Source organism: Eublepharis macularius, chromosome 14, assembly GCF_028583425.1.
Source record: "Eublepharis macularius isolate TG4126 chromosome 14, MPM_Emac_v1.0, whole genome shotgun sequence".
NCBI lineage: Eukaryota > Metazoa > Chordata > Lepidosauria > Squamata > Eublepharidae > Eublepharis > Eublepharis macularius.
This window is the reverse complement of record NC_072803.1, coordinates 56,253,034-56,278,793: the sequence shown is the minus strand read 5'-3', so window position 1 is coordinate 56,278,793 and position 25,760 is coordinate 56,253,034. Positions and strand designations below refer to the sequence as shown.

At 46.3% G+C, this 25,760-nt stretch overlaps 1 protein-coding gene across 1 annotated transcript in view; it reads left to right on the top strand.

The window, feature by feature from the left end:
• COL27A1 (collagen type XXVII alpha 1 chain) overlaps positions 1-25,760 on the top strand; it is a 342,023-nt gene that overhangs the window by 47,807 nt on the left and 268,456 nt on the right. Inside the window, exons 4-5 of the mRNA XM_054997267.1 lie at positions 14,593-14,646; positions 19,305-19,358. Coding sequence (XP_054853242.1) covers positions 14,593-14,646; positions 19,305-19,358 — 108 coding nt within the window. The remainder of the gene's footprint in view (positions 1-14,592; positions 14,647-19,304; positions 19,359-25,760) is intronic.

The window sequence follows — 25,760 nt, the reverse complement described above, 5'->3', positions numbered from 1 at the left end:
TGCTACAGAAAGTTGGACAGTAGGAAAAGAGGAAGACCTAACATAGAATCATAGAATCATAGAATCATAGAGTTGGAAGGGGCCATACAGACCATCTAGTCCAACCCCCTGCCCAGTGCAGGATCAGCCTAAAGCATCTCTGGCAAGTATTCATCCAGCCTCATCTTGAAAACTGCCAGTGAGGGGGAGCTCACCACCTCCCTAGGCAGCTGATTCCACTTTTGAACTACTCTGACGGTGAAAAGGTTTTTCCTAATATCCAGTCGGTACCTTTGTGCATGTAGTTTTAGCCCATTGCTTCGCGTCCTACCCTCTGCTGCCAACTGGAACAGCTCTTTGCCCTCCTCCAAATGACAGCCTTTCAAATATTTAAAGAGAGCAATCATGTCCCCCCTCAACCTCCTCTTCTCCAAACTAAACATTCCCAGGGCCCTCAGCCTTTCCTCGTAGGGCTCAGTCTCCAGACCCCTGATCATCCTCGTCGCTCTCCTCTGCACCCTCTCGATTTTGTCCACATCCTTTTTGAAGTGAGGCCTCCAGAACTGCACACAATACTCCAGGTGTGGCCTGACCAAGGCAGTATAGAGAGGGGCTATGATCTCCTGCGATTTCGATGCTATGGCCCCTTTGATACAACCCAGGATTGAATTAGCCTTTTTTGCCACTGCATCACACTGACTGCTCATATTCAGTTTACAGTCCACTCTTACCCCAAGATCCCTTTCACATATACTACTGCCCAGAAGTGTATCCCCCATCCAGTATTTGTGCTTCTCATTTTTGTGGCCCAGATGTAATACTGTGCACTTGTCTTTGTTGAATTGCATCCTATTCACAGCTGCCCACTTCTCCAGAGTATTCAGGTCTTGTTTAATTTTAATTCTATCTTCTTGGGTGTTTGCTACCGCTCCCAATTTGGTATCATCAGCAAATTTAATGAGCATCCCTTCCACTCCTTCATCCAGATCATTGATAAAAATATTGAAAAGTACCGGGCCCAAAACCGAGCCCTGCGGCACCCCACTGGACACCTCCCTCCAATCTGATGAAACGCCGTTGACCACCACTCTTTGAGTGCGGTCCTCCAACCAGTTCCCTCTCCACCGAACTGTCCTATAGTCTACTCCACAGTCTTCCAGTTTGCCCATCAGAATGTCATGGGGGACCTTATCAAAAGTTTTACTGAAATCCAGATAAATCACGTCAACAGAGATAGATTGATGCAATAAAGGAAGCCATGAGTCATGATGACCTTCAGTTTGCAAGACCTGAGCAACTCTGTCAATAATGGGACATTTTGGAGGTTGTTAATTCATAGGGTCACCGTAAGTTGGAAGTGGCTTGACAACAGAGTTGCCAGATGGGCTCTGAAGTAATACTGGACCCTAGGGAGGGGGGCACTAACCTTTTTTTTACATTAGCATGTGTGCGCAACGCACATGCATGCTCCCCTCCCAGCGCAATGACGTCACTGCTGGAAATGACATAGTCACGCTGACCCCACTTCCAGGTGCCCAGACTAGCTGGCCATAGGAAGCTGGCTGGGCAAGCTACTTGGCTACTCCTGGGTATTACCACCCAGCCTCAAGAGGCTGGGCACTTCCCTGAGCCAGTGGCAGTGCTTCACAGCCACAGGATGCTGGGCAGCTGGGCTGGGAAACAGAGCTGCCTCTGAAATCAGGAGGGAGGGGAACAGGAGGGGCCAGATGTCTGGTATTTGGGGAATGTTTTCCCTGGACAGTCCCCCAAAATACCAGACTGTCTGGGTGAAAACTGGACATCTGGCAACCCTACTTGATGGCATGTAACGCGCACGCGCACACACACGCACACATTTTTAGACAAAGTTTTTACTCCAGTTATTTTATCCTAATTTTGGTTGGATTGTAGAATTTGGATGGCTTGGATGGGAGACAGAAAATAATGCATGGTAGCTAAGAAGGTCTCAAAGGTCTGAATTAATTTAGAGATGGCTCAGAAATGTGGGGTGAATGCATTTGGTGTGTGGAAAAACTGGCTTAGGGCTTAGAGGGGTGGACCATATGAAGATGGGCAGGGAAGGGGTGTTATTAAGGAGATATGGGCAGCTATAGAAGGACAATAAGGAATTTTGGTAATGAATGGCATGGGGTTAATATTGTGCCTGCTATATGACTTTCTAATTACATCCTTCATTCTCCCTGTGGTCTATTCCTCCTGGCATGGCCTCCTTTTTCTGCACCTAGGAGGTCCCAGACTGACTTGCGAGACCTGTCCTCTTTATGTCTACCTTTTAGTTGAGCAGCACTATTGGAATGTATAATGAATGTAAGGCCAGTGGTCCATATCATTCAGAACTGTCTCAGGATAGTCTGCCTTAGTTTCAGGTGGGTAACTACGTTGGTCTGTTGGTCTGTTGTAGAAGAGCAAGATTCTGGTCCAATAGCACTTTAATTTAGCATAGATTTCCAGGGTATGAGCTTTCAAAAAGGGAGTGTTGACGTTTGAAAACTTATACCCTGGAAATTAATTGGTCATTAAGGTGCTACAGGATCCATATAGTCTACTTTGGAGTTGTTTTCTGAGGCATCTGACAAATGCCTTTCCCAGCTATACTACCTGCAGGGCAGGCAAAAGGCAGTATGGCCACATGCGCCATTTCTGCGGGGCAGGCGAATGGTGCGGGCGGCCCCACAGCCTCCCGCGGTGCCTTTTGCCTGCCCTGCAGGACAGGGGGTGCGCGGCAAGCTGGCCACCGCCTGTCCTGCGGGGCAGGCGAAAGGCAGTGCGGGGGGCTGCGAGGCTGCCCGTGCTGCTGCCTGCGGCCACTGGCAGCTGCTCCCGGGGCCCCTCCTTGGTGGCGCCGGGGGCAGACTCAGGGGCGGAGCAAGGGTTTACCTCACTCGCGGCCAGCCGGCCGGGCGCCCCCACACGCGCACGAGCGCACGTGCGCACCGGCCTGCGTGATGACGTCACGCGTGACGTTATCACGGGAGCGCACGCGCCGCCGCCGGCCCGATTGCTGTGGTGGGCAGCCTCCGAGCTCTCCCGCTCGGTTGCCTGTGCCGCCGCAGACGCCTGCCCGCGGTGGCTGTGCCTGGCCAGGGGCTTGTGCTGGCAGCAGCAGCGGCGCGGGGTGGGAGCGATAGGAGGCTGGTGCTTTGTGGTGCGCGCTCCCGCCCACCGAGCCTCCTCCAGCGCTCCCTCTGGCACCCCGCGCCTGCGGCCACCGCCTACCTGGCCTCAATAGGCCCACCACCCCTGGGCAGACTACCCCCCTGCCCCCCCTCAATCCGGCCCTGTTTGCATGTAGAAGGTCCCAGTCTGAATGAGGCAGCTTTTTACCAAATTAGATCTTTGGGTTCATCTAGCTCAATATTGTTATCTACTCTGATTGGCAGTAGTTTTCAAAGATCTCACCAGAGAAAGGCCTTTCCAAAACCTGCTCCCTGCGATCATTTGACTGATCAGAAGGTGAACTGGGACCTTTTGCATGCAAAACTCTACCGTGAAGCCCTTCAGATATAATATGCGAAACTGGATCTCATATATTGTTGCATCGCATGTTCCATCTGAATCAGTCAGACTCCTTGCTGTGCTTAGCTTGAAAGTGGGAGAATTGGAAGCAGGACAGGAGCTGCCTGCCCTTGTCCAAGACTTACTTCCTTTGGACATCTTGACTGGCAAGGCTATTAAGTGAGCTTTCTGTGTCAGCCACAGTTTGGACCCGGGACAGCTTCTTAGCATGTGCTTGTCTTAGGGCATGACTCATAGCAGAGCACACAGAATATATGCAGAACGTTCCCAGTTCAGTTTCCAGTGAAAGGAGCCAGTAGAGGACATTGGGAAAGACCAGTCTTTGAGCGTCTGCAGAGATGCTGCTTTCAGTCCGAGCAGCCAATACTGAGCTTCATGGACCAATGGTCTGACGTGGTATAAGGCAGCTTCACATATACCCATGTACAGTGCTTTTTCTTTAAAAAAAGAGGTGCCCAGTATTCATGATGATCTCCCTTCTCAGCACAAGTCCTGAATGCCCAAGAGGTGCTGGTACTCTGTACTGTAGCGAACCCCCTGAAAAAAAAATTAAATAATATCTACTACCCTCTCCAGGTGGTTGATTCTGGACAGGCAAAACTGGTTCAGACAATGCATAATTAACCTGTGGAATTTGCTGTCTACAGGATGTGAAAATGGCCATGGACTTAAAAGGCTTCAAAAGTTGCCACTAGTGCTCTTGCATTCTCATTGAAGGGATATTGAAAGACCACAAGATTCCCCCGGGGAGCCTTGTTGGTGAAAAGTGTAAGGGATTTTATTCTGAATCAATCCATATTTTTTCCTTTCTTGCATCATTGGCTTTTTTGCCTGCTTTTTATCTTTGTGATGGGAGTGGCCCTTTTGTTTTTCTCCCCTTACAGTTTCATGGAGGATGGTGACAGGCTGTGATGGTTAAATGCTCAGAGGCAGTGTGATTCTGTTGCTCAGATGGCCTCCTTGTAGGCTTCCCAAAGGCTATTCTGGAAAATGAGATGCTGGACTGCGGGTAGGGATCCCATTTCCCTGCTGGGATGGGGGATCCCCCACTCCTACCCTTCGCCTCCTGCCTCTACTCACCTGGCTGGCAGGGGAGGAAAGGTGGGGGAACGCCACTCTGGGTGCAGTCCTGGGATTGTGCGACAACGTCATCTCTGGGAGTGACATCATTGTGCCGCCCCTGAGAGTGCTCCTGCACATTTCAGTGGGCTGATTTTGGCTCCAAATGAGCTGAATCTGGCCCATTTGGGACCCAAATTGGCCCGCTGAGAAGTGCACACATGCTCCCGTACCTGCATGATGATGTCACTTCCAGGAAGTGATGTCATCACGTAGGCATGGGAGCATGCACGCAAGGAGCACCCATGACTGCCAAAAAGGGAAGCACCGAGTCCCTGCCTCCTACCAGGAGGGTAGGGTGTCCTGGCATCCCTAACTGCTGGACCTTAGGTCTGATTCAGCAGGGCATTCTACTGGTTAATGAACATTAACTTTAAACTGCTGTTCTAGGCTGTTAGTATATTCAGGCAAGGCTTATAGGGTTTGATACACTTCTTGGCGGCACCTCTTCTCACAGAAATATCTAACAGCCTCTGAATTTTTTTAAAAAAAATACTAATTATGTGACTGTGCAGTCATATAATCACATTACGTTCAGGTTTGTGACTTAACATAATGGCAGGTTAAACGGATGGGTGTATTTTTTAAGCAGTTTGGGCCAGCTGTTTCACTCAGGGGTTGAGTATACAAGTGGCAGCAATGCTGTTTTAACCAAATTTTTGAGGATCCCTTTGTGATACTTCATCATCATTCACCTGCATGGCAAAACTGATTGTCATGTGTCTACCAATTAGGCAGCGAAATGGGGCCACCCCAGGCAGGAGTTTCTAAATAATTGTGGGACTCGTAGGTAAGGTTGCCAGCTCTGGTTTGAGAAATTCGTAGAGATTTTGGGGGTGGTGCCTGGAGAGGGTGGAGTTTGGGAAGGGGAGGGACTTTGGCAGGGGATAATGCCATAGAGTCCATCCTCCAAAGAAGCTTTTTTCTCCATGCGCACTGATCTCTGTTCCTGGAGATCAGTTGTAATTTCAGGAGATCTCCAGCTACTACCAGGAGGAGTTTGGTAACCTTACTAATAGGTATACAGAGAAATATTCAATAACTTCTAAAAGGAAAGGAGACTTCTCACTCCTAAATGGCCTGAGGATGTCCTCATGGAGTCACAGAATGTTAAGGTGTCTTGAATGTTAGCTAAAGAATATAAAAGAAACTCACAAAAGGCTGGGGAAATTGGCCTGCTCAAGCTTCCTAAGAGCAGGGCTTTTTTTCAGTGGGAACATGGTGGAACAGAGTTCCAGCACCTCTTGAAAATGGTCACATGGCCGGTGGCCCCGCCCCCTGATCTCCAGACAGAGGGGAGTTTAGATTGCCCTCCACGCAGCATGGAGGGCAATCTAAACTCCCCTCTGTCTGGAGATCAGGGGCCAGGGCCACCAGCCATGTGACCATTTTCACCAAGGGCGTTTAAAACTTTTAAAAACTCCCCCCTTGTTCCAGCTGACCCAAAGTGACATCATTGTGTGGTCCTGAGTACCACCACTGAGTTCCACCACCTCTTTTCCTAGAAAAAAAAGCCCTGCCTAAGAGCATGTAGTATCCTGATGAGAATTGGAGGAGAATTTCCAATTGTTTATTCCCCTATCCCACAAATCCTATTGGGCCTCCAATTTGTTCTCTCTATTAGCAGACTCCATAATTAGGTGTAGGACAGTAACATAGGCCACCCACAGACATGGTAGAGGTTTCACCATTCTTTAAGAATATTCCCTCCCCCTCCTCTTCTACCTTAAAAAATCCAGCCTAATAGGGGCTGAGCAATTGCCTGTGGACTGTTGAGGGCAGCTGAGCACTAATTAAATGCAAGCGCAGCTTCTCTCATATGACATAGAGAAAGGAAGGTAAAAATACCCTCTGCTCTGTAACACAGCACTCAGCTTGAGGGTGAGACGAATGGCTTCCGGCTTTCCTGGCCCTGGATCTTAGAGCTAAGCTACAAGAGACAAATTACACAAGGAGGAGCATGTGAAGGGGAGTCACGATGTTAGCCGGCAAGCTGAGTTTTAAAAGAGATCAGAAGGCTTTGTCAATTCCCCCTCTGTATAGATAGCTGCTCAGAAGGTTTGTTTATGTCCTCTTTGCCTCTTAGAAGGGAAAGTGAAACTGACAGAGCCTTCCTGAGGCAAAGAGGAAATTAACACACCCTCTGAACAGCATTTCCCTGACTCTGTAGAGAAATTGACAAATCCTTCCAATCTTTTTTAAAACGCAGCTTCCCAGCTAACATTGCAACTTGCTTCACATGCGCCTCCTCCTGTAATTCGTCTCTTGTCTTGTAGCTTGGCTCTTAGAAGTTAGTGATGCTGGGTAATTGCTTTTAATCAGGAAGCTCCTCATCCAGTAGTCTTATTGTACTCTGCTGGGGGGCATGCAGAAGGTCCCAGTTTTAACTCCAGGCATCTCCAGCAAAAAGCATCAGGCAGTCGGTGATGTGATAGATCTCTGCATGAGAACCTGGCTGATTCTGCACATGTTGGATAATGCACTTTCAATGCACTTTATCAATCGTTTGAGGTGGATTGAGGTTCCAAATGATCTATAAAGAGGATTGGAGGTGCATTATCCAACGTGTGCAGAATCACTCCTGGAGAGCTCCTTCTGCTCTGAGTAGATAGTTCTGAGCTTGATGAACTGAGGGTCTGATTCTGCATAAGGCAGCTTCATGTGTTCCCTTTTGATTTTTTCCCCCTTCCCCCTCCCCCAGTTCTTCCTTCTCAGCCTTCAGCTTGTGGCTACCTAGCATTTGTTCCAGTGAAGGAATTAATAATGGAGGTTTGATCATTGTTTCATTAAAAAAAAAGAATTCACAAAATGCACATTTATATCTCCAACCTCAAATAAGTGCTTCTCATTTAGAGCATACTCTATTTTACTAACACTCAAAACAACCAACAGATTGTTGCTGATGGAAAATAGGATTGTTTGCTGAGCTTCCTTTTTGCAATTGGGAAGGTTTTCTGGAGTGTGTCAGAGCACCTATTGGGTAGTGCCTGTGACGTCAGTGATGGATGGCATCAGTGCTCAGTGCGTGCAAAGAGAGGAACTCTCCCAAGGGCTTCAACTGAACAATCAAAGAAGAAAGTGTACAGAAGGGCCCCTATCTGTTTTACTCTCCTCTGGCCTTCCCCCTTGTCAATAGCCAGCCACCAGATTTTACTTTTAGGCTGTTTCCCCTCTTTTGCACTGGAACACATATCATTCAGACTTTTTTTAAAAAACCAAGAACTTAGCTAAACTGTTACTTTTCTGCACAGGCATGCTCTCATTTTAACATTCTCCCCAGAGACACACAGCAGCTGTGGGGAACTGCTTCTTTTAAAAAAGGAGAGCCCAAACAGGTACAGAATGGCACAACAGGGATAGAAAAGACTCTCTCCCATCCCTCGACATGCAGATTTCCTTATGTAAAAACTCCATGTGGGGGGAGTCATTTCACCAATTTTGCTGCTTCACACGGAGAATCTGCATATGGATCAGAAAAAACAGCGTAATAACTCTCCCTGCCTGGCGGGGTTAAAACGACTGCATGCCTGCGATTGGGTCATTCTGGCATATTTCAAGGGCTGTAGGAACTGCATAGGGCTCTAATTTGTATTGTGGTCATAGTGTTTGAGGGAAAGAGGGTTTTGTTTTTTTTAAAGATCCCCCATACACACTCTTGTGGGCTTAGCTGCTCATCCTCCCTTCCCTGACTGTGATTAGCCTTGGGAATGGGAAATGTCAGGCAAAGAGAGAGTGTCTTCTTCCATCTCTTGCTTCCAGGGCCAAGAATAGAGCAAGAAGGGGGTTAAGCCCATCATGGCAATCTGCAAAACTGCAGGAGAAGGATTAAATCTACATGGCTGCTGTTATACTTTTAAAACAAAATGTTCGGAAGATCTGATCACAGAACTCCCAGCATCTCATCTAGAGGCAAGCTACAAGTGACGCTGGACACAGGTTGTACACTTGTCAGCTTCCCTCAAGTTTTGATGGGAAATGTAGGCATCCTGGTCTTGCAGCTGTAATGAAGAGCCAAGCTGTAAAACCAGGACGCCTACATTTCCCATCAAAACTTGAGGGAAGCTGACAAGTGTCCAACCTGTGTCAGGCGTCACTTGTAGCTTGGCTCTCAGTTAGGCTCTACATTTTGCTCCTCTCAGTTTGACTTGTGGATGCATTCCTTTCTCTGGTTGCCACCCAAGTGTGCAGATCCACATATTGGGCAGTGCAGCCTTCTGAATCCCAGGCATCATTTTTTTTAAAGGGACAAGCTTCTAGCTCTCATGGTTATGGAAACAGATTTTAACTATGCAGGCAGTATCTGCAAAAAGATTCAGGGCTGGATGCCTGTTTTTCGGGGATTCCATCAGATGTGGCCAGTCATAAATGGTTACCATGTGTGCCTGGCACCGCCTGCTTCTGCTGCTACTTCAGATCAAGCCCGTAATGACTCTTAGACTCACTCTAGGGTTGCCAACGGGTATGAAGAAAAATGTCCTGCCTGTTTCACAGAGGCTTAATGCATGGAATTGTCCGCTGAAGCCTTTCAGAAGTAAAGAACGTCTCCTAATATCCCATTGAACCTCTATTAAAAAGAGCAGGACAATTGTTCTCCAGACAGTTGGCAACACCTACTGTTAGCTGCTTGTGGGATTCCAAACAAAGAAGATGGAGTCTGTGTGTTTCCCTTCCTAATTCATTTAATGGAGAGCATCAACATGCCCCCAAGCACTGGGATCCAGGGATGCAGTGCTGGGCTCATTCAGCCATGAAAAATCCTCTTTGACCATTCCTAGTAGTGACACATTTGGATGGATAGTAGAAAATGCTTGCCTGGGACAGCCATGGGTACAGCTGTAACAGCAATTTCTATATGTTCCCCCTGCCCCGAGTGTCACTTCTGTCAGGCTATGGATGACAGGATATGGTAGACAGGTCCCAGTACCATTGCAACAAAAAGTCCAAGCTCTTGGTTAAATGGTTTTATTCAGAAATTCAATCATTTCCATATATATGTCTATAGAATTACTCAGAGGCAAGAAAGCATCTAAGCAGTACACGTTTCCTTGGTAGGAATAGAAACTTGACGAAAGTACAGCTCTAAATACTCAATCATTTCCCCCCTCTCACTTAGACCACAGGTTTGCGCAGGAAAGGGTCTTGGAACTTCTTCTGGAGTTTATACATCAGCCTAGATAGGACAAAGAGGCATAAGAGCAGGGCTTTTTTTCATCTGGAACGCGGGGGAACGGAGTTCCGGAACCTCTTGAAAATGGTCACACGGCTGGTGGCCCCACCCCCAGATCTCCAGACAGAGGGGAGTTGAGATTGCCCCCCCCACGCCGCAGCTGAGGGCAATCTAAACTCCCCTCTGTCTGGAGATCAGGGGGCGGGGCCACCAGCCATGTGACCATTTTCTCCGAGGGCAACCCACTGAGTTCCACCACCTCTTTTCCCAGAAAAAAAGCCCTGCATAAGCGTCAACGGCAACATTTTAGACAGCACAAGGTCACTTCTGTGAGCTTCAAAGAATGAAAAAGATAAGACAGCTGCGTTCTCAGGCTGCTAGAGGGAGAAACGAAAGTGATGGTTAGAGCATTTGCAAAATGAAATCAAGGCACAGCATTAGCAATGGTTCAACACCTAGAGAAATGGCATGGATGTAGGGGTACAGACATGACAGGTAAGCTGTTTTTGTATTAGCAGATGGCCAGAATCTATACACATTTGCACAGATCGGGATGGGGAACTCTCAAGTTTGGATGACTAAAACTGCCCATATCTATTGATTATCCTGTACTGAAGTCTGCTTCCAGCCCCTCCGCTTAATATGAATGAGATTATTTTTTAGAGAAAGCCCTTCTGATGTTCTAAAACTGTTCAGTGACGTCGGAAATAAGACAGGATAATCTGTTTAGTTCTTAGGGTTGAATTGGAAGCATGAAACTGCAAGAAAGAGGGATGCTTTCCCCCATTTCCCCCCTGCTAAAATGCTACCACAGAGTGCCCTTTTGAAGAGGAAACCTCCAAGGTTTACCTCTGTTCTAAACAGTGTACTTAGGTTTACATTCCAATGATCCGCATAAGGAATGTTTAAGCTCTACAGTTTGTTCTTAAGCACGTTGTTACTATAAAGATCAGCAGTATATATTCTGGACACTGTTTCTTGCGATACCTTCTCCATGGAAGAGCTGAATTTTTGACCTCAGCAGAGTTTGCATGGTTTGGAAATGGGGCAGTGGGAACAATAAAAACTATGGGACATACTGGTGCTGCTGTGCATTATTGTGGGTGGGTCATAGCATGATTACTTGTAGCCAGCTGGGTGACGTTGGGTCAGTCACAGCTCTCTGGAGCTCTCTCAGCCCCACCCACCTCACAGGGCGTTTTGTTGTGGGGATAATAATGACATACTATGTAAACCACTCTGAGTGGGCATTAAGTTGTCCTGAAGGGCGGTATATAAATCGAATGTTGTTGTTGTTGTTGTTGTTGTTGTTGTTATTATGAAGGAGTCAGAGCATTGATTTGTTTAGCTCTTTGTCAATGTAACATATTATACCAGTGTCTGATTTGACTGGCAGAAGCTCTCCAGGGTTTCAGGCAGAGAAAGGTATTTTCCAACATCTCTTAACTGAAATCCTTCAACTGAAAATGCCAAGTTTTCAGCCTGCGGTTTACTGCATGCGAAGCAGGTGCTCAGCTACCAATCTGCAGTCACGTTTTAATCCTGATTCCTGAACAAAGGTGTAAATCCTTGTACCTACTACCTCACTGGATTTCTGTCTTCGTATCCCTTTTGCAGCAGAACCTAGTTCACTGCGGAGGAGTCTGTGTGTGTTTAATGCAGAACAATTTTGGGCAGACAAAAGGAAAATCCTTCACATAGTGAAGGCCTATAAAACATAATGGCCATTGGTTTGAGGTGGTTTGAGGAACGGATTAGATAAATTCACAGAGGTCTGACAGTGACCATTAGCCATGACAACTAAGTGGAACCTGAATTCTTTAAGGTAGTAGACACCTGCATAGCTGTTCCCCAGAGTCATCAGTTTTTTGTTTTGTCCAATAGGCCATAGATCTGGGACAGGCAAAAAGAGAGTACTTCTTCCTACAAAGCTTGGTTAACTTGTGGATGGATGCAATTGTCTCTGTTAATTTGCCAATAATAGTTCCTGTGGAAAAGTAGATGTTCAAAGTGCAGTTAGAGCTGATTGACCATTAACTGATTGAAAAACCTGTGCATTCCATTGGCATTCAGCAGGACTCCCCCCCCCCCCCTGCCGCATGAGTGGCAAGACAGTTGCTGTGGATTGAGCACATGGAAATAGTTTTTGGTGCAGGGGGAGTTGAGGGAAGATTAGAGCTGGAGGCCAGGGTCATATTGGTCTTGCTGTGGTAGATACAAACCAGAGAGATGAGAAATGCAGAAAGTGCAACCTGTGGTGGGAAGTAAGAGGGAAAAATGTAATGTGCAAACTCAACAAGAGACAGTGGTGTGTAGTGGTTAGAGTGCCAGATTAGGATCTCGTAGATTCAGGTTCAAATCTCCACTCTGCCGTGAAAGTTTGCAGGGTGACTAGTTGCACATGGGCCAGTTGCACGTGTTCAAACGACTCTATCGTATACGGTTGTTGTGGGGATAAGATTCAGTTTTGGACAGTTTGCAGAAAGCTGGGAGAATGGAAGTTTTCCTAACCTTTTTAGGCAGACTCTTCCATAAGGTAGGGGCCACCACAAAGAATGCATGTGTACAGGTAGCTGTTGATTTTGCTCATTAGCAGAGTGGCACCTGCAGAAGGCCCTGTTCAGATGAAAAAACGTAAGAAAGCTGCTGAGGCATAGCAAGATATGTGGTCCTGTAGATATGAGGGACCAAGGCCATGAAGGACTTTGTATGTGATAGTCAAGACCTTGATTTGAGCCTGGTAACTGATGGGTAGCTGGTCGAGTGACTGTGGAATAGCAGTAATATGCATGCTTCTCCTAGCTCTTGATAATAATTGAGCTGTAGGGTTCTGCGCCAACTGCAGTCTCCAAGTTGACTTTGAGGGGAGACCTATGTAAAATGCATTACCGTAATCAAGTTTTGATGTTACTATGGTATGAATCCAAGTTGCCAGATTGGCCATGTCAGTTTAGGAGGCCATCTTCTCCACTAGACTGCGTTAGAAGAAGGCTTTTTTGTAGTTGCATTAACTTGTTTCTCTAGCAGCAAAGCTGGGTCCAGTATAACCCCTAACCAAGTCTGCAAGGGTCAGCTGAACCCCACAGAAAGCGGGGACCACAATGTCATTCAATATCTCTGCCTTCTCAACCAGCATCATTTCCATCTTGTTTTGGTCCAGTTTCAGTTTCTTCACTTTCAGTCAACTGACCACAGCTGTCAGGCAGTGACTCAAGACTGCATCACCAGAGGCTTTGCATAGCGAGATATAGAGCTGTGTGTCATCTGCATATTGATGACAACCAGCTCCATAGCTACAAATGATTTCTCCTAAAGGCTTTACATGAGGGATAAAATTGCCCCTTGCAGAACCCCACAAGATAATTCCCATACTGAAGATAGCTGGTCTCTGACAGCAAACCTTTGAGTCTGTTCCATGAGCAACGATTTAAACCAGTGCAAGCCATGTCCCTTAACACCCACTACTGCCTCCAGGTGCCTCAACAGGATGACATGCAAAAGGAGAGAAGAATCTTCAGCTATATGAAAGAATAGTGGCAGCAGTTTCCCCTATTTTTTTGTAAGTTGGACGGTGCAAGCTTGGAATTTTGTTTCTTGGTGGGCAGCGGGATTTGCTGTGGCATGCCCCCCCCCCAATTGCAGTCATTGTGTGTTGATCATGTAGAAATAGACTTTAGTGTGAAACCTGTAGGCAAGGGTCAAATAGATCTTGGCTATCAGGAGAGAGCATAGTTGGGTTGCAGAAGCAAGCCTGATGAATGTTAGAGGATTTTCTAGAGGCAGAGAGTTTATATAGAGCTCCTCGTCAAGTAGTAGGCTAGAATAGGAGTCAATCAAAGCCTGAGAGGAATAGGAGCCAATCAGGGCCCTGAGCAGAGATTCCCCAGTCACCTTATGATGGACGGGTAACAAATGTTTCCACCCCAGGAATCGAAGAACATGAGCTTTCCTTATCCTTTCCTAGGAAAAAAATAGTGCTGAATTATAGGATGCTTGGCCATTTACTCCGCTATGCCCTGCTGTTAATTTTGGCCCTGCCTGCACCTGCTCTCTTGCAGTGGCTGAAACTCCTTGGAGCATTGAGGTCTACTTTTGGTAAAAGCTGTACAGTCTCCAGAGCTCTTGAGGAGTTAGGGCCAGCTTCCAAACATTCTTGAGTCTTCTGGTCTCTCTCTCTCCCTTCATACAAAGGAAAAAACCCATCACTCATAACAAGCTACTTGAACATAAATCCTCAAGGAGACACCTTGCTTTATTCATAACGCAGATGCTGCCAAAAGACAGAGAGAAATGAAAGAATAATTAAAGAGTTCCAGCAGCGTTCTGGGGATTTTGGATTCTTTGGTCCAACTGGAATGCCAGAGACTAAAGAATTTAACAGTTTGATCTTCAGCATCCGTCAGCCCTCACAAGTGTAATATTTAAAGCTACCATGGACTATCCAAAACCATCAAGATAATGGATGCTTGTTGTGTTATTCGCTTGTTGTGTTTGTAGACTTGGAGACATGACCCCTTAATAATGTAAGGAATGAGAGTGATGCCTTCATTTGGAGAACACGGGTTGTGTGTATTGGAATTGCACCTTTATCTTGTAGCAAGGGAATGACTTGGCCACTTGCATGCTCTGAAATGCACATATAGCGGTAAATGCTGCATTTAGGTGGAGCATTATGCTCGATCTGTAGTTCACTGACAGGGCTGCATCCATCTTGCCTAAGCATCCAGAGAGCTTCTGCTTGCTGATGTATTGAACTACTAAATGAATATTTATGTTTTCTCTCTTGATAGGGCCCCTCAGGTCTGCCTGGGTTACCTGGACCACCTGGCAAGAGAGGCCCACGGGTAAGTAAAGGGTCTATGGGAGGGTGGGAATTGGGGGTGAAATTGTAATAAACCTCCATGGCCAAGGGGATTCTGATTATTAGAATAGTGCAGCAAAGCTTGCACTGATACATAAAGGGCAGGGCTTTTTTTCAGCGGGAACGCGGTGGAACGGAGTTCTGGCACCTCTTGAAAATGGTCACATGGCCAGTGGCCCCACCCCATGATCTCCAGACAGAGGGGAGTTTAGATTGCCCTCTGCGCAGCAGCGTGGAGGGCAATCTAAACTCCCCTCTGTCTGGAGATCAGGGGGCGGGGCCACTGGCCATGTGACCATTTTCGCCAAGGGCAATTTAAACTTTAAAAAACTCCCCCCTTGTTCCAGCTGACCCAAAGTGACGTCATTGTGTGGTCCTGAGCTCCACCACTGAGTTCCACCACCTCTTTTCCCAGAAAAAAAGTCCTGATACAGGGTAGGGGAAATTGGGGGGAGGGGAGGTGGATTTTTGAGGTCATTTTTCTTGAAACAGTATAAGCTGAATATATTTCTGGTTCTATCACTGTTTTGTACTTGGACTTCCCTTTTAGTTCCCACTGTTAAGTAGCCATGGTATCTTGGATCCAAATAATCTGCTTATAAGGAGAGAGAACTCGTGTTCAGGAAAGGGTGGGTGGGTGGGTGCAAAGAATCTTTCCCTTCTACTGCTAGACCTGGTGAGAAAAGAAAAAGACATGACCCATATTGTGTATGACTTTTTCTCATGGCTAAAAGCAGTTCAGGGATTACTATCAAGAAAGCGGTGCTGGAGGGGGAAGAGTTATAAGTACTGCCTCTTCCCAGAGTATGGCCCCAGTCCACTTTGCTCCCCTGCCCTAGCAGCTGCTCTTTAATGTTAAAAAGGAGGTCTGGAGATCTTATTAGGAATCTCCCACACATCACTGTGAGGAGAGTGATGCAAATCCTATTCTGATATTCAAGATTCAGAGGTTGGGTGGAGATTTCAATCTGTTCTCGTGAGATAACCACCCTGGTGTGCCAAGAGCAAGGTGGGTGACGTGGTGTGTCTGGGTTTGGAGTCAGACATGCAAAAGACACGGGCAACCATCGTGGGACAGGCTTATGCATGTGCAAATGGCTATTTTCATTTGTAAAATACTCAGAAATGTGGGCCCAGTCAAATCCCTGTCTGAGCTTCTGTGTTTTTTGAAGGGGTATAGGTTCAAGGTTTGATTTGGGGGACACCCACTTCTCCCCCCCCCCAATGCCCCATCTCTAGGGTAACTCAGCTCCAAGTGGTGGCTGGAGATCTCCCGGAATTACAACTGACCTCCAGGCCACAGAGATCAGTTCCCCTGGAGAAAATGGCTGTTTTGGAGGGGGGACTCTATGGCATCATACCTCAAGTGAGGTCCCTCTCCTCCTTAAACCCTGCCCTCTCCAGGCTCAACCCCAAAGCCTCCAGGAATTTCCCATCTCCCAATTTTGGGTTGAGAAACTGAGGACTGGGCTCTGGGGCATGGAGACTGAAGCCTATTCATATTGCATCAGCCACCTTCTTCATGCAAACTGGGAAGGCCCTGGGTGCGGGGGAAAGAAAAGCCTTTAAAGCAACAGTTCGTTTGGCTTGCCTTCAACTATGTTGCTCCTTCTTCAGCAAGCCAAAGGTCAGAGTGGAATCTATAGGTCAAGAGGAGAAAAGCTGCTATTCTTTCCCGTCTCGCCCTCCCCCCACCGCCTAGCCCCCAAATCCCCAAACATGAGTTGTAAATAAGCATCTGGACATTTCTTGACAGACTCCAGAATGTAGCAGAGGGGGAATAAAAAAAACGCGCACACAAACTGTTCCTGTTGGTGCGTGAAGCCTTTGAACCAATGTACTAAAAAAGAGCTTCTAAGGAATTGATCCTGTTGCTACTGTGTTGTGAAGATTCACTGGCCAGTGCTCTCAGTTTCCCAAAGAGGCAGCTGTATTTTCTGCTTCATGTGAATGACGCTCCATCCAGATTAGGAGCCTCACCACCTTTTTGGAACTCTCCCCATAGCCCCTTTTTAGAGAACGTGTTGCAGGATCGTTCCCTGTCTCTCCCCCCGCCCCTGCTGTTGGCCTACTGGTAGCTCTTGAGAAAAAAGGATCCTGCAATAAGACTTTCTGGGAACTTTTTTGCTTTTGGTGCTGAGCTTGAGACACCTTAAATGGGAAGCTGTATTCTGGCTTTGTTTTGGTGAGGCAGTTCAGACATATATGAGACCACACCCTGATATTCCACATTAATTACTCTGAAATAACTCCTCTTTATGTTCAAAGGCACCCTGACCTAGATGACCCTGGCTTGCCCAATCTCATTAGATCTCAGAAGCTAAGGAGGGTCGGCCCTGATTAGTACATGAGTGAGAGACCACCAAGAAAGTACAGGGTTGCTTTGCAGAGACAAGCAATTGCAAACCATCTCGGAACGTCTCTTGCCTTTAAAACCTACAGCGGTGCCATAAGTTGGCAGCAACTTAATGGCACTTTCCAGCACCATGTTCAAGGGCCGTATGCCCTGAACACCAGTTACTGGGCTGGGGGCGGGGGGGGGGGGGAGGACATATTTTGAAGAAGACTCTGTTTTCCTGCCCTGCTTTTGGGCTTCCTGGGGTATCTGGTGGGCCACTGTGGGTAACAGGTTAGGAGACCGGATGGACCTTTGATCGGATCCTGCAAGACAATTCTGCTCTTGTAATAAAGAGTGAGATAAATTCATGGTCTGTCTACAACTCTTACCCATGATAGCTCGGAATGACTGAGAGCCAAGCTACGAGTGACGAATTACACTTGCCTGGCAAGTGAACGGACTCACGTGTATTCCTCCCTGTTCACTTGCCATTCACTTGCTGTCCACTTGATCAAGTGGAGAGCAAGTGAATGGCAAGTGAACAGGGAGGAATACACGTGAGTCTGTTCACTTGCCAGGCAAGTGTAATTCGTCACTTGTAGCTTGGCTCTGAGTACAACAGGGTTCTTCTAACAGAAAACTGAAATACCTTTAAGTCACTGGTGAGCCGGTATCAATCTTGCATTGCTTATTTACCCTCAACCCCACACAAATGTAATCCACCCCCCATCATGCCTCTATTCAGTTTTACCTGTTAAAAATGTAAGCCACTTTAAGGATGTATTGTCGAAGGCTTTCACGGCCGGAGAACGATGGTTGTTGTGGATTTTCCGGGCTGTATAGCCGTGATCTTGGCATTGTAGTTCCTGACGTTTCGCCAGCAGCTGTGACTGGCATCTTCAGAGGTGTAGCACCAAAAGTCAGAGATCTCTCAGTGTCACAGTGAAGATGCCAGTCACAGCTGCTGGTGAAATGTCAGGAACTACAATGCCAAGACCACGGCTATACAGCCCGGAAAATCCACAACAACCACTTTAAGGATGTTTGACCTGAAAAGCAGCATATAGCTAGTATAAATGGTGTCTGTCTTCTGCTTACCACTGCATTAAGTGATCTTGTGCATTTGTGTGAAGAAGACACAGGAACAGCATGTGCTTTGTCTAAACCTTGTTTGGGGATTTGTTAAAAGCCTGCATGGTGCTGTAAACAAAGCTTAATGCTTTGAAGTGGGAGACTAAGCCCAAATCCCACCCAGGGAACGACATCCCTTAGATGTGATGGGCTTTGTCATTTGGGGCACAAACAGATATGGCAAAGATCATGGATCTCAGCCTGTAAATGGTAAATTGTGCATACACCTGTCCTTTGGATCAGGGCTGCATAAGGCTGAGGGTTAATCCTACTGGAGCAGTGTAGTGCTGGAGCAGAATGGCTGTCCAGGAAAAGTGGACCGGGAAGTGCAATTGGCTGGGGCTAGGCAAACTGAGCAGCCCCTGTGGCATTACAAGCCAGTGCTGCAAGGGCCACTCAGCTGAAAGGCAGCAACAGTGGGCGTTGGCTCACCTAGTGCTTCCTCTCCCAAACAGGCAGCAGTGCAGGAGATGCCAATTGCTGCGCTGACTCCAGCTCCCAGTGGGGATGCAAGGTCTGAGCCAAGTGGCCTGTGAGGCAGAGTTGCTATGGTGGGGCTCTACTTCCTTCTGGTCATCAGTGTCCACCTAAAGCAGAGGGCCCCTGGGAAATGTCCCTGTAAGTTGAACAGACAGTCTGTCCCTGCTCTCTAGCACTGGTTGCAGAAGGTCCCTTACTGATGCTTGAACTTGAGTCCAGTAGCACCTTTAAGACTAGTCAACTTTATTGTAGCATAAGCTTTTGAGAAACTCAGCTCTCTTCATCAGATGCATCTGCTGAAGAGAGCTGAGTTTCTCGAAAGCTTATGCTACAATAAAGTTGGTTAGTCTTAGAGGTGCTACAGGGCTCTTTACTATTTTGCAACTATAGACTAACATGGCTAACTCCTTTGGATCTTGAACTTGAGTGATAGAGATGTAGATATCCAAGTTGCTCTTGGATACACATCGGACACTGGAACACTATTACAGTGATCTAGGAATAGCCCAGCATTTATTTAAATCATCAGGTCTTTGGGGGGTAGGACTGTGGGATTTTGGGTGGCCAAATCCCAAGAAGGGTTGCATACTGAGAAGGCAGGTGCCCAGGTAAAGGAAGGTCAACAGGGGAAAAGGTGCAGGGCAAATTTTTAATGATTCAGTTTTTAATCTTGGATTCCTTGTTTTTTTCAGGGTCCTCCTGGCCCTCATGGGAATCCTGGCCGGCCTGGTCTACCTGGCCTTAAGGTAAGTGGAATACAGGAGTTAGGCCAATGGGATATACGTCTCTCACCCAGCCACTTCCATTCCCCACCAACACTTAGTAGGGCGGCAGGGGAAAATTTGTATTGCTCTGATGTCGCAATGTCACTTCTGGTGCAAATGCAGAAGTGATGACATTGCATTTGGGCACTGTTATAGGATTCCACCAGAACTCTGTGGTAAAGCCATCCTGTTTAGAGGAATCCTACAATGGTGCCCCAACATCATACAGCAAGGCCAATTTACATGTGCCCGGCCCCGAAAAGCTCCTGCCAGGTTGCCAGCACTGGGCTGGGGATTAACTGCAAGGGAAGAATATTACCCTTGTGCCTTCTCCTGAGGCTTCCGCCGGGCTGACATCGGAAAACTGTTCTTGCTAGGTGGACCATTGATAGACTTGAAATCGCACATGCTTCATAGAGATCCAGGAAGGCTACGTTGTGATCATAAATGAACCTTCCTGAGTGGCCACTGGACAGTCCAGAAAACTCGGACCGGCCACATTCAAAATGCCTTTCTGTTTGTCACACGTGCAGATCAATCACAGGAGAAGAACTGAAAAGCATTTTAAGGGGCAAGTGTGAACGAAATTTTAGCCAACACTGCAACTGTCTTCCTTCTTAGGTTAAGGTTGGTCTTGCATGTACGAGATTAAGGAATGATATCTCTGGGTAGAGAACAGTAGATTTAAAAGTTCATGACCGGTTCACGACAAAATGAAAACTTTCTTTTCCATTTCTTCTTCCCCTTGCCTTTCCTTCCTTCATCAGCCAATGAGCTCTTATATGTTCTTGATGATCTGGAAAAAGAATTCCACTAAACTGGCTTGTTGCCTCTGTCTGATTAAGAATTAGGCACTGGAGATGTGTTGGCGGGGAGCAGCTGTTCTGATTTTAAAAGCCCTGTTATATAGTCTGAAAAAAGGAGGCTGTTAAAAAAAGAACAAAACTCTAGTACATTGTAGCCTTTCTTATTTATGTTCTTCTCAATGAATTCCAGATCATACTACTGAGTATAATTTAAAAACAGAATTTAAAAAATCCTGTTTTATAAGTCAGAATCAAAAATTCTCATCTTTGCTGCCAGATTTCCAGAGTCAAGATATTCTTGCTGATGGATCTCACCCCATTTAAAATGTTCTTGTGAGCTTCCTGCTGAGTATTCCAAACATTTAGGAGTTTAGTGTGAAAAACCTTCCTCTCTCCTGAGAATGGTATCTTTATCCTTCTGGTAGCAATAAAAATAAACTCCTTACTACCTTTCCCCACTCCATATTGCTTTGAATTCCTGCTGTCTTCAGTTCAAAGGATTGCTGCTAGGAAGAATAAGAAAGACCTTCTCCTTCGTGTTGTTGATCAGGACAGAGCCTGTGTGGTATAGTGGTTAGAGTGCTGATTAGAAGATGCTTGGGCTCAAGTCCCAGTTTGGCTAATGAGGCTCACTGGTGGCCTTAGACCAATTATTCTTCCTCAGCTGAAGCTGCCTCATAGGGTGGTAGTGAGGATAAAAAGGGAACAGATAAAATGTAATGGCCAGGTTGCCAACAGTGAGCTCGATGCATGTACTCAGTGGCATGAGCTTTGCATGCATCTAGCATTTCTTTAAGGTGTGAGAAAGTGTCAAGATCTGCATTTCAATGAATGGATGTGGGAAGTGGGGGAAACTGAGGATTTGGCAGTTGTAAACAAAGAATTCCATTGTCAAAGATTAACTACAGGGGTAGCAAAGAAAAGCATAGGCAGAGCTGTGCAGAGCTTTATAGAAATGTCATGCAGAAAGAGCCAGTTAAAGGATCTTAGGAGGGCTGGAGAGCCACTGGATCATACATAGTTCATGGTAGAACTGCTGCTTTGCATGCAGCAAGGTCCAAGGTCAATTTCTGACATCCCAACATGTTTTGGGAAAGACCTGAGCTGCTATCAGTTAGAGTAGCTATATAGAACGTTGTTCTGATTCAGTGGCAAAGCACAAATTTTACATGCAGAAGATCCCAATGAGTCCAGTCTCTGATGACTCTCCTTAAAGTTTTTCTGGTAGGAGACCTGGAAAAGACCTTAATCTGAATTACTGGAGAGTGGTTGCTAGTCCTTATGAGTACTGTGCTAATGATCCAATGCCCTGACTCCGGATAAGTCTGCTTCATACCGGCCACAGAATATGTGGCTTGGACTTGTGGTTCCCCCACTGCAGAATGTTGACTTTTGCTTTGAAGCCACCTATTTTGATTGTAATAGCTAGAAATGGAACCTCCGCATTCAGGGGCAATATACAATGCTGGGAGTCTCACCATCCGTTTGAGGAAGCCCGGTTAAAATGATGGCCTGTAGATTCAAGATAGGCAAAAAGTAAGTACTTTTTTTTACAGAATGAAGAATTAAGGAATTCACTGCTGAAAGATGTGACGAGAGTTACTGGCTTAGATGGCTGAGTAAGCGGACTAAGCAAGTTCATAAAGGAAAGGTCTATCAGTAGATACTAGTTACGGTGGCTAAATGGATCCTCCGTGTACTTCTAAATACTGGTTACTGTGGGGCAGCAGTAGACAAGGACAGTTGCCTGCATTCTGCTGTTATGGGCTTCTTGGAAGCATCTGCTTGGCTAAAAGTGGAAACAGGATGCTACCCTACTCAGACTCTTGGCTTGATCCAGCAAGACTCCTCTGATCTTGTGATATAAATTAGGTCTGGAGGGAAAGGCTAAGATGTAATCCTCCATTGAAAAGTGCATTCCCAAACCTGATCGCTTGAAAGAGTGAATTGTGTAAACTCGTTTTTTCACTCTTGGGGGTGGATGGGCAGGTGAAGAGGAGTCAGTCTACAATTCGCTGAATTAACAAGGTTTTGATGAAGCAGGATGCTTCATTGCATAGTTGAAAATCTGCGCTTAATTCGCTTGGACAGATAGCGAAAGGGGTGCGGCTGCTGCGTGTTTCCTTCCAAGTAGAAATTCTCCTTAAAGTGAAGTAACAGTTCGGATTGTGCTTTAACACAGTGCGTTTCTGGCTGCATCCTTCCTTACATGTGTCAAGAGAAATGCCTACGGCTTACTTGGATGACAGTGGATCATATTTTTATTTTGGTCTGATTTGCCCACTTTAAAAAAAAAATTGCAGTCAAATTCTGACTCTTTACAAGGGCTGAGAATTTGGCCGTTCACTTTTGCTCGGCTGTTTGGTTATCGGTGTCTCCGTTGCTGCCTTATTACTTTGTGTCCCCTTTGTCCCTTACAGTAACTGTGGGTGACTTCTTTGTGTCCGGTTGGTGAAGTTTCTGATTGTGTCAATCTCTTGGTTTGATGGAACATCTGTTTGTGCTGGAGATGCACTTCCTGCCTCGTTAGCTGGCAAGGAAAGGGGAAAATGCTGCTTCCTGATGACCTGGTGGCGCACTTAAGGGGCACTCCGGGGCTGGCTTGGGTGGGTGGCTGGAGGGCTTTCAGATGCTTTGGAAGAAGCTGTTGAAGGAGTAACACTTACAGCTCTCCTGTGGGCTGACATGCTCGAATGTTTCCTGTAGTTCTGGGTTGGCCTGCTTTTCCAATAATGATAGAACGAGGCTGTGCTTCCGTTGGGAGCGTGGCCTTGGCAGCTGGGAGCTTTGATGTATTAAACATTGCTTGCAGTTGGGAGTACGAGGAGATCTGTTTCTAATTGCAGAGATTCTACGTTTTGCAGGTTGTCCTGTGGGCCAGAGGCAAGTGCATTACATTGTAGATCTGAGTCACTTGATTCAGTTTTGGGCCTGGCCAGGCTTCCACTTGACCTGCTACCCTAGAAGCCAACGCTTGTGTATTGTCAACCCTTTGCTACTCTGGCTACTGGTGCATCACTCCTGGTTGCCATGTTTCCTTTTGACATGGTATCCCAACCATTCCCCCCCCCCCAATACAGCAGGGGGAAAGTAGCTTTTGAAGTATGATTTCTTTTGGGAAAACTGCAGGAGGGGATAAGGTTAAGAAGTCCCTTCAGTTGCCACTAGAGGTGGACACGGACCGGGAAAAATCCATGAGCCATGGGTCCGTGGTGTTTCGCAGATGAATTTTTCACAGTGCAGTGCCGGTTCGCGAACCAGTTGGTTCATCCATTCGGGCCGGCGCCAGGAATGCTTTAACCTCCCTTGCTCCAGCAGACTGGCAGGCCCGTCTGGCCACTGGGATTGTACCAGTTCCTTTGCCTTGTTGGATGCTGATTTGAATAAGCGGGCAGACCCTACAGAGGTGGCACAGCACAGTTAGTACAAAACAAACAATCAAAAACACCAAACCTTGGTGCTAGGTTAGACTACTGCAACATGCTGTGTGTAGGGCCGATTCCAGATGGCCAGAAATTGCGGTTTTTCTGCGGAAATAATCGCTTACCAGCCACACGTTCACTTTCGTCTCCATCCGCTTTGTCTCGCAGCGTGCCGTGCCATCCCGCTTCCGGATGTTCGCACGGCCAACTGAGGTACCCGGGATTGGTTGTTTCCTCCCCGTCACAGTTGACGTCGGGGGCCTTCATTGGTTCTCATTTCAGTTTTTTTAAAAAAATTTTTTTACGTGTTTTGCGCAAATGCGCAAATGCGCAAATATGCAGGTATGCGAATACGCAGCGTCAACTTTTGTGCATTTGTGCATTTGTGCGCATTTGTGCAGTTCGATGTGCGCAAACGTGCAACTGCGCAAATGGCGCCCGGTTTTTTAAAAAAAATTAAGGGAATATTGTTGCCAGCCGGCCGGCAAAGAAAGGAGGGAAAGGGGAGGGCCTCTCCACGGCGACGAAGCGTCCAGAAGTGTGCAAACCCGCAATACGGCGTTCACACCGTCCGCTTCTGGAGCGCAACGCAGTGCCATGAACCGGAGGTAAGCAGGGACGGGACATTACGGGTTTTTACGAGTGAGGTCGCTGGAAAAGCGAAAGCACTCGCTTTATTTGTGCCCGTCTGGAATGGGCCTAGGACTGCTTTTGAAGACCTCTTGAATGCTTCAGCAGGTTCAGAAGACAGCAGTAAGGATGTTAACGAGGACTTGCCAATATGCAAATATTTTGCTAGTATTAAAAGATCCCACTGAGAATGTTTCCAAATTTCATAGCTCTGCTGTTTTGACTTTTTTTTAAAAAAAAATCCCCATTTTGTTTTTGTTTTCCTTTGTATTTTTTTATTTTAAAATTAAAATGAACCTCATGCAAAATAGAAATAAAAATATTACAACAATAGTGGCAGGTCTGCATATAAGCATCTATAAAATGTTTCCAGATATCTAAAAATAAGTCCATACACAATTGAACATATGCCATATGTTCAAATACTGATAACGTTGTAAAGTCCTCTGTCCGTTCTTTTCCCTTGTATGACTCCTGAGTCTTTCTTTTCATGGCAATCTCTTTTTCCGTGTGCTGAATTTTTCCCATTCCATTTACCATAATTTGTAAGGCTTTGTGTGTGTGTGTGTGTGTGTGTGTGTGTGTGTGTGTGTGTATCAATTGTGTATATATGGCACAAAAGATGAAAACTAAATAAGGAACATCAGCAACACAAATTTATGAAATTAAAAGGCTTTCCGTGAGAACAGAGACAAGCAAAAAGAAATGGAAAAGGGCATATTCATACAACCCTGCTCTACTCTAGCTTCCAGCTTGTTTTCAAGCACTATTAATAATGCTGGATTGAATATAGGAACACATAAAGCTGCCTTATAGTGAATCAGACCCTTGTTCTGGCAACATCAGTATTGTCTACTCAGAGCAGCAGCCGCTGTTCAGGGTCTCAGATGAGGTCTTTCATATCACTCAGTACTTAATCGTTTCATGTGGAGATGCTGAGGTTTGAACCTGGGACCTTCAGCATGCAAAGCAGATGTGCTTTCACTGTGCCACTGCCCCCCGGATTTGACCCTGAAATTCTAAATGGCTTGAGAAGACCAAGGTGCCTGATCTTAATCTGCTCTGGAGGTCCAGCTTTAGGTGTCTTCAGAGGTCAGATGGGCAGCAACATCAGGTATGGCCCCCTCTTGAGTGATGCCCTATTGACTGCTAAGTCTGTTGTCTCTTGAACAATAAGTCCAGACAGTTTTATTCTCCCCCATATTTGAGTGGGGCTGACATCTCTCTGCAGCTTATTCTTGCTGTCTTAATTTCATTCCATAATTTTTGTTTTGTTTTTGTTTTATTGGATGTGGGTAGAAGGAATTAAATGGAAAGACAGGATGTACATATCTTTAGTAAGTAAACAAAAAAAAATGGTGCTTCTTCTATGAGATGATTCTTCCCAACTTCCTTTTCGGTGTTTTCTTTGCCAAGGACAAAATCCTAGGCTCCAAATGTCCCTATTGTCCAGGAACCATTTCTGTTTTCTGGTCCCTGATAAATCAGTGTACCTGTTTTGTCCTTATTTTTGCTTTTGTGGGATA